Below are 14,860 nucleotides of genomic sequence, written 5' to 3' on the forward strand. Positions count from 1 at the left end.
TGGGTCACTGATGAAATAAAAGAGGAAATTAAAAGGTTCCTGGAAGTTAGTGAAAATGAAAACACCACCTACAGGAACCTATGGGACACAGCAAAGGCGGTCCTAAGAGGAAGGTGTGTAGCCATGACTGCATATGTCAAAAGATCTCAAATCAGTGACCTAATACTACAGCTCAAACTCCTAGAAAAACAAGAACAAACAAATCCCAAAACAAGCAGAAGGAAAGAAATAATTAAGATAAGGGCTGAAATCAATGAAATAGAAACAAAAAAAAAGCCATATAAAGAATCAATGAAACAAAAAGCTGGTTCTTTGAAAAAATAAACAAGATTGACAGACCCCTGGCAAACCTGACTAAAATGAGGAGAGGAAAAAACCCAAATCAGTAAAATCTGAAATTTAAAAGGAGAGATAACAACAAACACCACGGAAATCCAGGATATCATCAGAGACTAGTTTGAGAGCCTATACTCTTAATAAATTTGAAAATCTTGAAGAAGTGGACAGATTTCTAGAAACTTACAACCACCCAAAACTGAACCAAGAGGATACTAATCACCTAAATAGATCTATAACACAAAAAGAAATTGAAGCTGCCATCAAGAGCCTCCTAAAAAAGAAAAGTCCAGGACCTGACAGATTCACTGCTGAATTCTATCAGACCTTTAAAGAAGAACTGACACCAACCTTCCTTAAACTGTTCCACGAAATGAAAAGGGAAGGAACACTGCCTAATTCATTTTGTGAAGTCAATATTGCTCTCATCCCAAAACCAGACAAAGACACCTCCAAAAAGGAGAACTACAGGCCAATTTCCCTCATGAACATCGATGCAAAAATCCTCAATAAAATAATAGCAAACCAAATCCAACAACACATCAAAAAGATCATTCACCACGACCAAGTTGGCTTCATCCCAGGGATGCAGGGGTGGTTCAACATACGAAAATCTATAAATGTAATACAGCACATCAATAGAAGCAAAGACAAAAACCACTTGATCATCTCAATAGATGCAGAAAAAGCCTTCGACAAGATCCAACACCACTTCAAGATAAAAGCTCTAAGAAAAGTAGGAATGAAGGATTGTACCTCAACATTGTAAAGGCTATTTATGACAAACCTGCAGCCAACATCATACTTAACAGTGAAAAACTGAAACCATTTCCCCTAAATCAGGAACAAGACAAGGATGCCCACTATCTCCACTCCTATTCAACATAGTACTGGAATTTCTAGCCAGAGCAATTAGGCAAGAAGAAGGAATAAAAGCAATACAAATAGGTAAAGAAACTGTCAAAATATCCTTATTTGCAGATGATATGATCCTGTACCTTAAAGACCCAAAAAACTCTACCCAAAAACTATTAGACACCATAAACAGCTACAGTAAGGTGGCAAGATACAAAACCAACCTATAAAAATCATTAGCTCTTCTATACACCAACAATGAACAAACTGAGAAGGAATATATGGAAACAATTCCATTCACAATAGCCTCAAAAAAAATCAAATACCTAGGAGTAAATTTAACAAAGGATGTGAAAGACCTCTACAAGGAAAATTACAAACTGCTGAAGAAAGAGTTCGAGGAAGACTACAGAAGATGGAATGATCTCCCGTGCTCATGGATCAGTAGAACCAACACAGTAAAAATGGCTACACTACCAAAAGCAAACTACATGTTTAATGCAATTCCTATGAAAATCCCAATGACTTTCATCACAGAGATTGAAAAATCTACCCTAAAGTTCATTTGGAAACACAAGAGACTGCGAATAGCCAAGGCAATACTCAGTCAAAAGAACAATGCAGGAGGTATCACAATACCTGACTTCAGACTATATTACAAAGCAATAACAATAAAAACAGCATGGTACTGGCACAAAAACAGACATGAAGACCAGTGGAACAGAATAGAGGACCCAGATATGAAGCCACACAACTATACCCACCTCATTTTTGGCAAAGGTGCCAAAAATATACGATGGAGAAAAGACAGCCTCTTCAACAAACGTTCCTGGGAAAAGTGGTTACCCATCTGCAAGAAACTGAAACTAGATCCATGTGTATCACCCTGTACTAGTATCAACTCAAAATGGATCAAGGACCTAAATATCAGACCTGAAACTCTGAAGCTAGTACAGGAAGGAGCAGGAAACACTCTGGAACCAATAGGTATAGGCAAGGACTTCCTCAATAGAACCCCAGCAGCCCAGCAACTAAGAGAAAGGTTGAAAAAATGGGACTTCATAAAATTAAAAAGCTTCTGCACAACAAAAGAAATGGTCTCCAAACTGAAGAGACCACCCACAGAGTGGGAGAAAATATTTGCCAACTACACATCAAAGGACTGATAACAAGAATATACAGGGAACTTAAGAAACTAAAGTCTCCTAAAATCAATGAACCAATTAAGAAATGGGCAACTGAACTAAACGAACTTTTTCAAAGAAGAAATTCAAATGGCCAGAAAACACATGAAAAAATGCTCACCATTTATGGCCTTAAAGGAAATGCAAATCCAAACCACACTAAGATTCCACCTCACCCCTGTTAGAATAGCCATCATCAAAAACACCACCAACAACAGGTGTTGGCGAGGATGTGGTAAAAAAGGAACCCTAATCCAGTGCTGGTGGGAATGTAAGCTGGTGCAACCACTCTGGAAAAAAATTTGGAGACTTCTTTAAAATCTAAACATAGACTTGCCATATGATCCAGCAATCCCACTCCTGGGTATATACTCAAAGGAATGCAACACAGGTTACTCCAGAGGCACCTGCATACCCATGTTCGCTGCAGCACTATTCACAATAGCCAAGTTATGGAAACAGTCAAGATGCCCCACCACTGACGAATGGATCAAGAAAATGTGGTACCTATACACAATGGAATTTTACTCAGCCATGAAGAAAAATGAAATCTTATCATTTGCAGGAGAACATCATTCTGAATGAGGTCAGCCAGGCTCAGAAGTCCAAAAGTCCCATGTTCTCCCTCATATGCGGACTTTAGATCTAGGGCAAATGCAGCAATGTGGTTGGACTTGGACCACATGACAAGGGGAGAGCACATATGGGAGATATAGGGATAGGTAGAAAATCCAAAACATAAAAGTGTTTGATGTCCCCACTCCAGAGGAACTAATACAGAAACCTTAAAATGACAGGTTATCATGAGCAGGGGATCAGGAACCAATGTAAAGATCAGTTAGAGATGAATCAACATGGGTCATAACACGTGGGTACGTGAAAGCAATAGTAGGAATCTCTCTGTATAGCTATCCTTAACTCAACTAGCAAAAACACTTTGTCTTTCTTATTATGCTTATGTCTTTTCTTCAACAAAATCCATGATAAGGGCAGAATGGGACCTGCCTGGAACTGAGGCGGGGGAAGGGTGGGGGAGGGGGGCAGGGTGGAGAAATGACCCAAACAATGTATGCACATGTGAATAAATGAACAAAATAATAATAATAATAGTATTACATAAGGCCACACTATCTTATTACTATATGTATTGATCTTTTTTTCTATCACATTTCATGCAGTTATTTTAATTCATTCATTCAACAAACATTACTAACACTTATTTTTTTCTTTTATGGTGGTACTTGGGTTTGAACTCAGGGCCTCACACGTGCTAGGCAGGTGCTCTACCACTTCAGTCACTCCACTGGCACTTTTTGCATTGTTTTTTGGGTTTTTTTTTTGAGATAGGGTCTTATGAACTCTTTTCCTGGGCTGGGCTCTGAACATTGATCCTCCTGATCTCTGCCTCCTGAGTAGCTAGGCTTACAGGTATGAGCCAACAGTGCCTGGCTAATATATATTTTATAATAGATGTTTTTTTGAGTGCCAGGGATACCATGGTGGTCAAAAGAGAGCAACCATGTTCTACCCCTTGGAGCCCAGATTCTAATGGAAGAGATAAAGCGCAAACCAGCCAACCGTGCAGGCATCTGCAAGTGCTTTGAAAGATGGTTGAGAGGGGTAGGAGTGGAAATGGGATGTACATAGGATAGATAGGTGAGTCTTTCTGGAGAAATATTTGAGCAGAGACTTGATCAGAATGGGGACATGAGTCCCAGAGGTCTAGAAGAATCCAGCTCTAGGCAGAAGGACCAGTAAGAATGAAGACTGAGTCAGGAGTGTGCTCTGTATGTTAAGAAGACCATGCCTACTGCTCAGTAAGAGAGGTGCAAAAGTAAAGGCAGGCTATCAGTTCCCAGTGATGTGAGACCCCTGGGTTTTAGTTTCCACCGTCATAAGTTAAATCTTACCAGATGTCAGGCAGTTACCATCCACATGCCATCCCCTAGACAATGGCAATATTTATCTTCCTCCCATCAACACCAAATAGCTTGTAGTTTGTTTTGCTTGCAATAAAACTGGATCTCTATCCCTGTTTATAGCTAGAGAACCTCAATCCATTCTTTGGAAATATATAACTTCCAAATACAGTTGACTATAACGTCTAAGATTTCAAAAATGCCTGTCCTATTATAAGCATATTATTCCCCTTAAAAACACAAAAATAACCCCCCTTTAGTAACCATATCAAGTCAAAGATCATTGTATTTTAAACAACCCTCATCTTAGGCAACACTAGGATCAATCTTCCTTAATGGACCTCCTTTGAAACTTCAAATGTCAATCTATGTGGATCCTATGATAGGTAGTTTAAAATATCTATCAAATTACTCTTTGGGGAAGACAAGAGTGCTAGAAAATATGCATGAAATTGTGATTGGATTCAGAGAAGCAGAAGACAAAAATGGCCTGTTGAGAATGTCATGGAATTATTTGATTGAATCCATGCTCCCCCTATTTCTTTAACCATGCCTAACCCCTGCTGGAAAGCAACTATATTGGCAGTATGATCACTACCATATACCAGATAAGACGCTTTACAAAGAGAATAAAATTGAAATGTATTTTTTAAAAGGCAATCAGTCAGTCTTCTGGCAAAGTGTGTGAGTCTGTCAGCACCATCAGTGCAGACAGAAGACAGGTTACCCTTCACCCACACACCCAGACTACCTGCTGTGACTAGACTGAGGACGTGCAAAGGAAGGGAACTTGAACTCAAGAAAGAGTCATCAGTATTTGATAGGAGGTCAAAGGAGCATCTGAAAAACAATCTCAATTTATTTGCTTAGAAATCTTCATGGAAGGTGGTGACCAGAATGGGTACTGTTTTGTAAGCCAGTGTTTGAGGTATCTCTGAAATATCTAGTAATTTGGTAAAAATGGAAAGATAAAATAATGAAATTACCATGGTGAGAGAGGGTGAAGCAGCGCAGGGTGTGTGTGATAGGATGTGAAAGGGGTGAGAAGCAGTAGTGGGTAAGAGTGGGTGATCTTTTTTTAATGAATTAGTGAAATAAGAATCGTCCTGAGGAGATGCTGGGAAGGGCCAGTGGAAATGACTTACAGTATGGAGAGCACACTGGTAACTCATTAAATATCTTCCTTTATTACCAAGGGACTCTTCAGGAAGCTCCTGCTTTTCCCAGGATGATTTTTTGGACTGTTACTTAGTAGAGAAAAGTTCCAGGTCAGGCAATAGTTAGTCCTTTAACAAAGATCTTAAGTATTTTTAATACCCTGCTGTTTACGTAAAAATATTAGGAACTCCATGATCCCTACAGACACTGGCCATTCCCAGTCCTTAAAGCATACAAGAGTGGACACCACTAATTCCACATTAAACACTGGGTCCTCATCCAGTCACCTTTATTTCCTGTGGGGTTTTAATCATGTCTGGTGCTGCTGTTGTTTTCAGAGATGAAAAACCCCAAAGGACTGTATGTCTCTGATATTCATATTAGGCTCTGGGTGAGCAAAGAAAGTTTGTTAGAAAATTAATGTGACTTCTTCCAGGGATCCACCAGGAAAAACTGAACCCAGGACAGTCTTACGAATGGGTCTGTTTGTTGGGCAGCCCAGTATGAGCCCCTGAATTGTTCTGGGCTCAGAATTCTTATTGTAACTCACAAGATCATGTCCATGAAAGGGATTTATTATATGGTGATATAAGATGAGACACCAATTATGTAGTGGACATTTAAATTCAAGAGAATCTTCCATCAGCTTTTAAAGGAAATGTGTGAGCTAGAGTTCCTTCTTTTCTTTTAGGAAAGTGTCAGGACTTAACTTATAGGTGCACTTAGTAATGCATCACATTTTCTTCAGTGTGGTCTCAAGTGGCATGATATATGTGTTGATAATTGAGCCATTAAATATTCTTCTAACTGTAAAAAAATCAGAAGCCCGCTTATGTCTTTCTCAGGATTTCATGTAAACATGGATTGGTTTGGGTATCAGAAGAGGGCATTCAATTCTAAGAGTAAAGGAGTGTATCCCCAAAACCCACAGGCTTCCCCTGCCAGGATCTGAAACAGTTTTCAGTAATGATTTAGTAGAGTTATTCTACTAGTTTAGAAGCTATTTTCATCTGTAGTCACCTTATATTTATAATATTCTAGTGACTATCTCTCATACAGACATTTTTGATGAGTTTTTAAGTGCTGTTTCTTTTCATTAGAGACAAATTAAGGGGCGAGGTCATGGATCAGTTACAATTAGACCTTCTTCCAGAAGAATTGTAAGATATCTGATACTCCATCATTTTGATGAGGGATTTCATGCTTTCATCAGAATTTGAGATAGATAGTGCATAGAATGTAGATCAACACAGATTTGGCTTCCACCCTAGAGAGGATAATTTTCATATAATGTTTTACATTTTATAATCTACCCTAGAGGTTGATTCATTATTTTATTAGAAAAATTTGCAGTAGGCATAGTGGTACATGCCTATAATTCCAGCACTTGAGAGATTGAGGTAGAAAGATCAAGAGTTCAGTCTATGCTATGACTTTGTGTCAAAGAAAAAAATGAGAGTGGGGGAGGGGAGAAAGGAGGGGGGAAAGATGAAGAGAGGGAGGAAGAAAGGAGGGAGAGAGGGAAGGAAGGAAGGAGGAAAGGAAAGAAGGTGGGAGGGAAGGAAGGAGGGTGGAGAAAAGGAGAGAGGGAGGAGGGAAGGAGGGAGGGAAAGAAGGAAGGAAGGGAGGGAGAGAGAGAGGGAGAGAGGCAAATTTTGCTTTATATAATCTCTAGCATTTTTCTAAGAAATGATTTCCTCCACATGAGACACTCATTAACATTTTTTAAGAATACATTTTACTGAATGTATTTTTCTCAGAATATCATCTACATGAAGTAAAGTTCCATAGTTAAGCAATGTGGCAGAGACCCATTGGCTGTGTAAAGTACTTATTTCAAGTTGGGAACTTTGTTGTTTAAAGATGAGCCAAAGGTGGGCATGCCTGCACTGACTAAATTAACCAACGCTCCTAAAGCACTTCCAACAAAATTCTGAGAAAACTTTTCTAATTTTAATTCACTCAGTTCTCCTAAAATTCTTATGAAATGCATACTGTAATTACCCATTTCAGTAAATTACTCAATTTACATAGAAGTAAATTGAGGCCAAGAGACATTTTGCAACTTACTCAAGGCCATCCAATAAGTAATAGAGCTGGAGACCAAAATGAGGTGACCGCTTGGCTGGATGCTCTTAGCCATGGCTGTCTATTGCCTCTCCAAGTGCGATGCTTCCTACACAAAGCTGGATTAGAAAATATAAAACATTTTTCTCCCCAGAAACAGCAGTGAATTCCATCCCTGTCTGCTTCTTGAGTCTTGATACCATTCCTTTCTCCCTGGTTATTTTATGGCCAAAGTGGCCTTTACTACAAATCCTATCATTTCAGCTCCTGAGCTCCTTGTTAACTTGGATCCTAAGCTTCTCCTCAGTCTGTAACATGAGGTGGCTGGAATGCATATCTATCTGTAGCACAGAGGCTCATATTTCTATCTCAAAGTGGTTCCTTATATTACAAGACAGGCAAAGATAATTTCAGAATTTTGAGAAGAAAAACACCCATTGACTGAGTATTTCATATACGATAGACATAGTCCACCCCCTCTCACATCATCTATGGCTGCCTCCTTGAGAGTCCACCCCATGGTGAATCACTGGTCTACTAGAAAAATTCAGGGGTTGGTGCCCACCAGTCCCACTGGTGCCCACAGTGCTGACATCAGGAAGAATGACTGAAGTGACCTCACGAGATTTGGGGGGAAGTTAGTTCAATACTATATTGTATTCTTTGCTGCCTTGGTGGAATGCCTGAGAATTCTCCCTTTGTCTTCTGTTACAGGAAAAATAGACACCAGTTGCTTTGAATAATTCACACCCAAGAGGAACTTAGGCTTGATAATTATTATTTGAGGAGAAATACATGATTTATCACTTTTGGAAATGTTGGCTATGACTCTATTTTCCATGAAATGAGTTCCAGAAGATCTATAGTAACACAGATCAAAAGCAGAATATCATTCTCTTGGTTTAATCCTGCACTTAAAAGGCCAGTTTTCCCTACTACAAAAATCACTTCCCTCTACAAAAGCTAGTATCAACACTTGTGAAGATTGCTTTTCTCATTTGTCCCAAACTGCAAACACCAATTTGGATATGTATAAAACATGCTTTGTGTTTGAATGTTAATAGACATCAATCAGTTTTATAGAATCAGTTGTGGTCTTGTCTGAATAACTGGTGACATTTCTCTTTTCAGTTCCTCCCAAGTTTGTGGTTCAACCTCGGGACCAGGACGGAATTTATGGCAAGGCTGTCATCCTCAATTGCTCAGCTGAGGGTTATCCTGTACCCACCATTGTGTGGAAATTCTCAAAAGGTATGGAGCTACTTGATTTGCTTGTTTCCCAAATGTACATTATGTTCTAAAGGATTCTAGTCCTTCCAGAGAGCTTTCATGCAAGTAGATGTACATTCTGCCCTACCCAAGCCTATCCTTCTCCCACATACTCCCCTAGTGTTCCACTCGGGTGTTTGCAGGCAGATTTGAAAGTTTCTGCCAACTGAGGCCAATAGGAAAAGGGGAACAGGTACCAGAGAAAAGGTGAGATCAAAAAGAATTAACCTAGAAGGTAACACACATGCACAGGAAATCAATGTGAGTCAATGCCCTGTATAGCTATCCTTATCTCAACCAGCAAAAACCCTTGTTCCTTCCTGTTATTGCTTATACTCTCTCTACAACAAAATTAGAAATAAGGGCAAAATAGTTTCTGCTGGGTATTGGGGGGGGAGAGGGAGGGGGCGGAGTGGGTGGTAAGGGAGGGGGTGGGGGCAGGGGGGAGAAATGAACCAAGCCTTGTATGCACATATGAATAATAAAAGAAAAATGAAAAAAAAAAAGTTTCTGCCAACAAGTCCTTGGAAAGACCAGGAAGGGATCAGGCACAGTATTCAGGCCTGTTACCTGGGAAAATACTATCTTCTCCTTCCCTGTTATATTACTATGATCTGCACGGAGACCATTGCAAACCCATTCATGAAGAGATGGAAGTGTGAGTTCTCAGAATTATTCATTGAAAAATTATTTCCCCAGTATTTAGATATGACCTTAAGTGCTTTTGGAAAGCTAAAAATAAAATAACTGATTTTTTTATATTTACCTGGATACCTTAGAGTATACAAATTGCATATCACCACCTTGGGGAGGAGTCTTTTTAAAAGCAGTCCTACAGTGAATAGGCAGAATTCCCCAACTCCACTCCACACCCCGCCACGTCTCCCCTTTGGAGTCGCAGCCACCTTTCCCTGTTTTCTGATAACACTGTGCATCACAATAGTGCATCATAAATAGTGATGTGTACTGTGCATACCGAGGATGGAACCACCGTAGACAATGGAGGAAAAAACTCATGTTCCTCATGTGGTCTTCTCCAGGAGAAGTTCCTCAAGTGCTTTTGCAAATGTACTGGAAGTTTTCTTTCTTTTCTCGTTCACATTTGCACAGCCCAGTTCAGTCAAATTCATGCTGGTGACATAAACCAATCAATACATTGTGATCTTTATTTTTCATCAATCTATTATGTATTATTACCATTATCAGTGTCCTTGTTCCTTAGTTTACATTCTGGGTGTTTCTTTTGATAGTCGCATACTGAGTTATACTCTTATGGATACAACAACAGTAGAAGGAAAAACAAATGTCAAACTTCCCAGGACCCTTCTGGTATCTGCCATTTGGCGAAGGGGACAAGAGAGAAAAGAGGACACTAAAACTGATTGAGAGAGTAAAAACTTACTTTTTACAAAATCCCTGAGGCAACTCTCCTGCAGCCTGGGGCACTCATTGTGCATGTGAAAGCACCTTGTCTGGCAGGTGCGGTGGGTACGCCTATACCTGCAGGTACCCAGAGGCAGAGATGGGAGGAATATGGAGCAAGGCTACCCCAGGCAAAAGGATTTAGTGAGTCACTATGTCAAAAATAAGCTGAGCAATTTCTCAGCAACATCTATGGGAAAGTCAGTAATCCCTCACTAATCCATAAAGTCACTTCTGCCATACATGTAACGTCCTTGTTTTCATGGAATCGTTTCTGTTCTGTTTTCTTTTATACTAGTTTATATGTCTCTCCCAGCATCATTGCCACATTGTCTTAGTTACTATATGTTTACAATAGACCTTTTAAATTTTTAACTTTTTATTAGGACATATTCATTCAATTCCAAACAGTTCAAATAGGCCTTGATAACTAGTACAGCAATTCCTTCCAGTTTCTTCTTATTCAACAGTACCTTGGCTGTTCCTTAACACACTTAACCTCCATAAAAAATGCAGAATCCACTTCTTAAGTTCTGGGAATGAAAAAAAATTGGTGCAACTGTGTTGCATGTATAGATCAATTCAGGAAAACTGACATTTTAAAAATATTGCTCGCCAATCCCTAAACATTATACATAGCTTGGTAATTTTTATACTTTGCTCTCTCTAAAGTATAAAAAAGTTTTTCCAGGTGCATGTGTCCCACGTCCTGCCCAACTCCAGAAGCTCTTTTAGAGGTGGATGTTTAATCTCTACACCCTTCTAGGTGAAAATGGCTTCCCACTTTAATTTGCATATTTAGATTACTAATGATATTTAAAATGTTTCCTCTTTTGTTTACTGATCATTTCTATTTCTTTTTTGGGGAATTCCTTATTTCAGGTTACTCATATCTCTAGGTTTATTTTCAAGAGCATTTACATAGTTTAAATTCCACTTTCTCATGGGTGTTACAGACATTTCATCCCCTTACATCTCTGATTTGAAAATTAAGTTGTAGTTATCTTTTTTTATTTTTAAATTTCATATCAAATCATTGAAAGACAAACTGAAAATTTCAAAAGCAGGTTTTAAAAAAGTTAAATTCCTCAAATTAGTATCACAGACAAATAGCCAAAGAAAACTATTAAAAATTTTTTTGCTCTGCCTGTCAGACATGTCCACAATTATATACCCATAGTTATATTTATAAATTTTTAAAATTTTTGATCATGTGATTTTTCCTGGCTTATAACCTTTTTTCACTGATTAAGATGCTATGGATGGCTTTCCATGTCAGAAAATATGGATGTTTAAGATGACTAACTTTTTAATGTCTGTATACAACGTATATGAGTAGATCCATAAGTACATTTAACTATATATTGCCTTAGTAAAGATTGAGATCAGCAACCCAAATCATAAAGATTTACTCTTTCTTTCTCATATCTCCTCTGGATGTAGATAGTTCAGGACTATTTTTTATTATTTATTTTGTTTAAGTTTTGTTTTGGGGTGACACATTAAGTATACAACCTTATGGGGTCCAATGCTATGTTGTCATACATGTTTATGTCAGATCAGAGTAATCGGCTTATCTTTATCTTAAACATTTATCCTTTCCTTGTGGTAAGAACATTCAAAATCTTCTTGTCACGAACAAGCTATGTCAAAAATACAGACAAACACACTTGTCTTCCCATCAGGTCAGAATTAATTGAAGAGTAAATTCACAGGATACATCTATTTTGTCAGCATTAAATTGCCTAGTACTACTGCTTTCACTTGATAGTTGTGAGCTGTTGACAAAGAGGTTCTTTTAGTCCAATCCTAACTACTGATACTAACTCTCATGGCACACATTACACTTCATAAAAACATACAGGTTATAGAATGGCTAGGACAGGGTTAAAGAATCTGTAGGGTCCAAAAGGGCATTGCTGAAGGGAAGAGCAGAAGGCCGACATAAATGCAAAGATGGTCACTGCATGTGGTTAGATGAGATATTAACATATGGGACCCAGTCTCAGAGCTTCTGTGATGCAGGAGTGTCCAAGAGCAAAGCTGGTTCAAGGCACAGAGCTGATTTTATTCTTACTGGGTCTGTACAGATCCCACCTTGAGTAGCTCACGTCAAGCAGGGGATGGTGCTGACTGAAGCCCCAGAGATAGAGTCAGGAGTCCACCCCCTGTAGACCTGTGATGCATGCACAGGTTGATCTGATAATGTGTTAATAAGTCCCCAGTGTTAGGTGACCCACCTTTTATGTGATTCAGATGAGGGGTTACCTCACTCACTGGTCTGGTGTGTTTGATAAGTTCATGGGCCTGGTTTATCTGATAAGGTTATGATATACCTATTTGTCCATGAGTTTCTGATTTAATTTGATAAGCTCATGAGAGGTAATGTTTTATTTGCATACATAAATTATTTACCAGCCTCCACATGGCTTTTGTTGGACAGATGATAGCTGTTTACTTGCAAAAACAAGATGTAGAATCATTCTGACTCAGCATTTACAAAACAGAACAAACTGCTGTTGAATAAGATGGAGTCACTCAAGGCAAAACACAGCTTGAAGGCTACTGTTCTATACAATATGGAGTAACTTTAGACCTGATCTCCACACTCTTTTCTAGGTATTTTGAAATATATGGTAAATTGTTGCTAACTATAATCACTGTGTTGTGTAACAGATCACTAGAATTTATTCCTTCTACCTAACTGTAACTTTATACCCCTTTGAAAACCTCTCTCTGCTCTTTTCTCCATAGCTCCTGGTCACCGCTCTTCTACCCTCTAGTTCTGTGAGTCAACATTTTCAGTTCCACATCTGGGTGTATTTTTCTCATACAATATTCTTTCCATTCTTGGCTATTTTGCTCAACTATTCCCTTCAGTCATAACCATGTTGTCACAAATGATAAGCTTTCCTGCTTTTTCTTGGCTCTCCTAAGTCATCCAGGACCCAAACTTCTAACATCATAAGAAGAATTTCATATTCTGAGCAAGCATCTATCTCCCTCACAGGATGGCCACTAAACTGCAGAGGCCTTTTTCATGTTGCCTTGAGGGAGGAAAAGCAAGGGGGAGGGCTACTTTTTCAACCCAAGCCAGCTCCCTTTATAAGGAAGAATGTCATGAGTCAATTCTGCTAACTTCTTCCTGGCTCCCTGTTTCCCTGGCCAGGCCACCCATAACTATAAGGAATTCGGAAGACTGTGTTTTTGCTATGTACATGGCCTTCATGAGCTAATGTGTTATTTTACTAAGAGGAGAGGGTAAACACTTGGCAAGGAGGTGTCTCTGACACTATTGTTGGATATTGTGCTTTTGTTTTTCTCCAGGTTTTTACTCTTAAAAAAATGTCATAGTGTCCTCAATCACATTGATCTTTGTAAATGTGTTCATTTTTTCCCTTGAGATAATTTTCTGTAAGTACTTCTGTGTAGGCTTAAAGAGTAAGCAATTTTTATATCTTTCAAGATGTGTTGACAATTTGCCAGAATTTTATCCTTTTACACACCCTTCTTCAGCTTGCTGTGCTGCCTTTTTCTTGTAATCAAAATAGTACTGGATATTATACTTTTTTTAAAACTATTTTCCAGTCTAATAGAAGAATATTATATATCATTATTTCAATTGTGAAGGTAATAAAGATCTCTTGCTTAAAAAATTAGCTTTGTTTATAGAATATATTTCCTATAATCAAAGTAGTCACTGAAAGTGTAAAAGCAAGTCCTTTAAACAGGACAAAACAGATGTACATCAAACAGGTGCAGGGTGCTTCCTGCGTTGCAGAATTCCAGAGAACATGAGAGTGGTATAGGATTGCTAGTGCAGGAATGAAACAATATTTGCTGAAAATAGTTTTTACATTTTTGACTTTGAGTCTGAAGACATGAAAACTAAGACACTTAATTCTTTCCCCTGATTTTTTTCCTTTTGAACAAATGAATCTTATCTAAAAGAGATCTCAAGAAATCACAGCTTCCTAGTGTTGTGAGCCTGGGCTCCCAGTGGCCTACAGCTAAGTCACATTCTTCCACACACTACACATTTACAGTGGAGGGAAACCAGTTTCAGTCACTGTCCTGGGGACTAGGACTGCCCCATGTTAGCTTCTAAGAACCAGCATGCCCTTGACATCCTTTATTCACTTTGACTGCCCACAGATTCCCTGGAACCCAGGAATGTCCAAGGACAAGAGTCAAAGCATGCCTGGGTGGTGGAGTAGAAACTAGTTTGCATTTAAAATAGCCCTGGCAGGGAAGAACCCAGGAGTAGGTTAAGTCTGAATAGAGGCTCCAAGGAAATGAGATGAGCCATGTGCATAGGTGGAGGGCTGAACACCAAGGCACCACCTAGTGACAGTGCCAGGGAGTTTCTGGAATGTTCCAGAAACATCAAGGAGAAAACTGTGTCTGGGACAGAATGAATGAAAGGAGGTCCCAGGAGACCAAACTTCTACATCAATTGGGGTAAGCATTTGGCTGTACCAAGCAGGGAGGGAGTGAACCTCAGAGTCATGCTGGTGAAACTTCCTTATTTCCTACCCTTGATTCTGAAAAGTTTGGAGGCCACAGGAAAGGAGGTTGAGCTGCCTAATCCCTTAAAAGGATCAAACTGGCCCTGGCATGCTCAAGGCAGGCTGTGAGGAAGTGGGACTC

General features: G+C 39.1%; 1 protein-coding gene across 5 annotated transcripts in view; it reads left to right on the top strand.

Moving 5' to 3' along the window:
* Dscam (DS cell adhesion molecule) overlaps window positions 1-14,860 on the top strand; it is a 657,480-nt gene that overhangs the window by 432,001 nt on the left and 210,619 nt on the right. For all 5 annotated transcript variants that reach the window (XM_074072614.1, XM_074072617.1, XM_074072616.1 and 2 more), the window contains exon 10: window positions 8,651-8,770. In XM_074072614.1, coding sequence (XP_073928715.1) covers window positions 8,651-8,770 — 120 coding nt within the window. The remainder of the gene's footprint in view (window positions 1-8,650; window positions 8,771-14,860) is intronic.

Source organism: Castor canadensis, chromosome 5 (assembly GCF_047511655.1).
Source record: "Castor canadensis chromosome 5, mCasCan1.hap1v2, whole genome shotgun sequence".
Classification (NCBI taxonomy): Eukaryota; Metazoa; Chordata; class Mammalia; order Rodentia; family Castoridae; genus Castor; species Castor canadensis.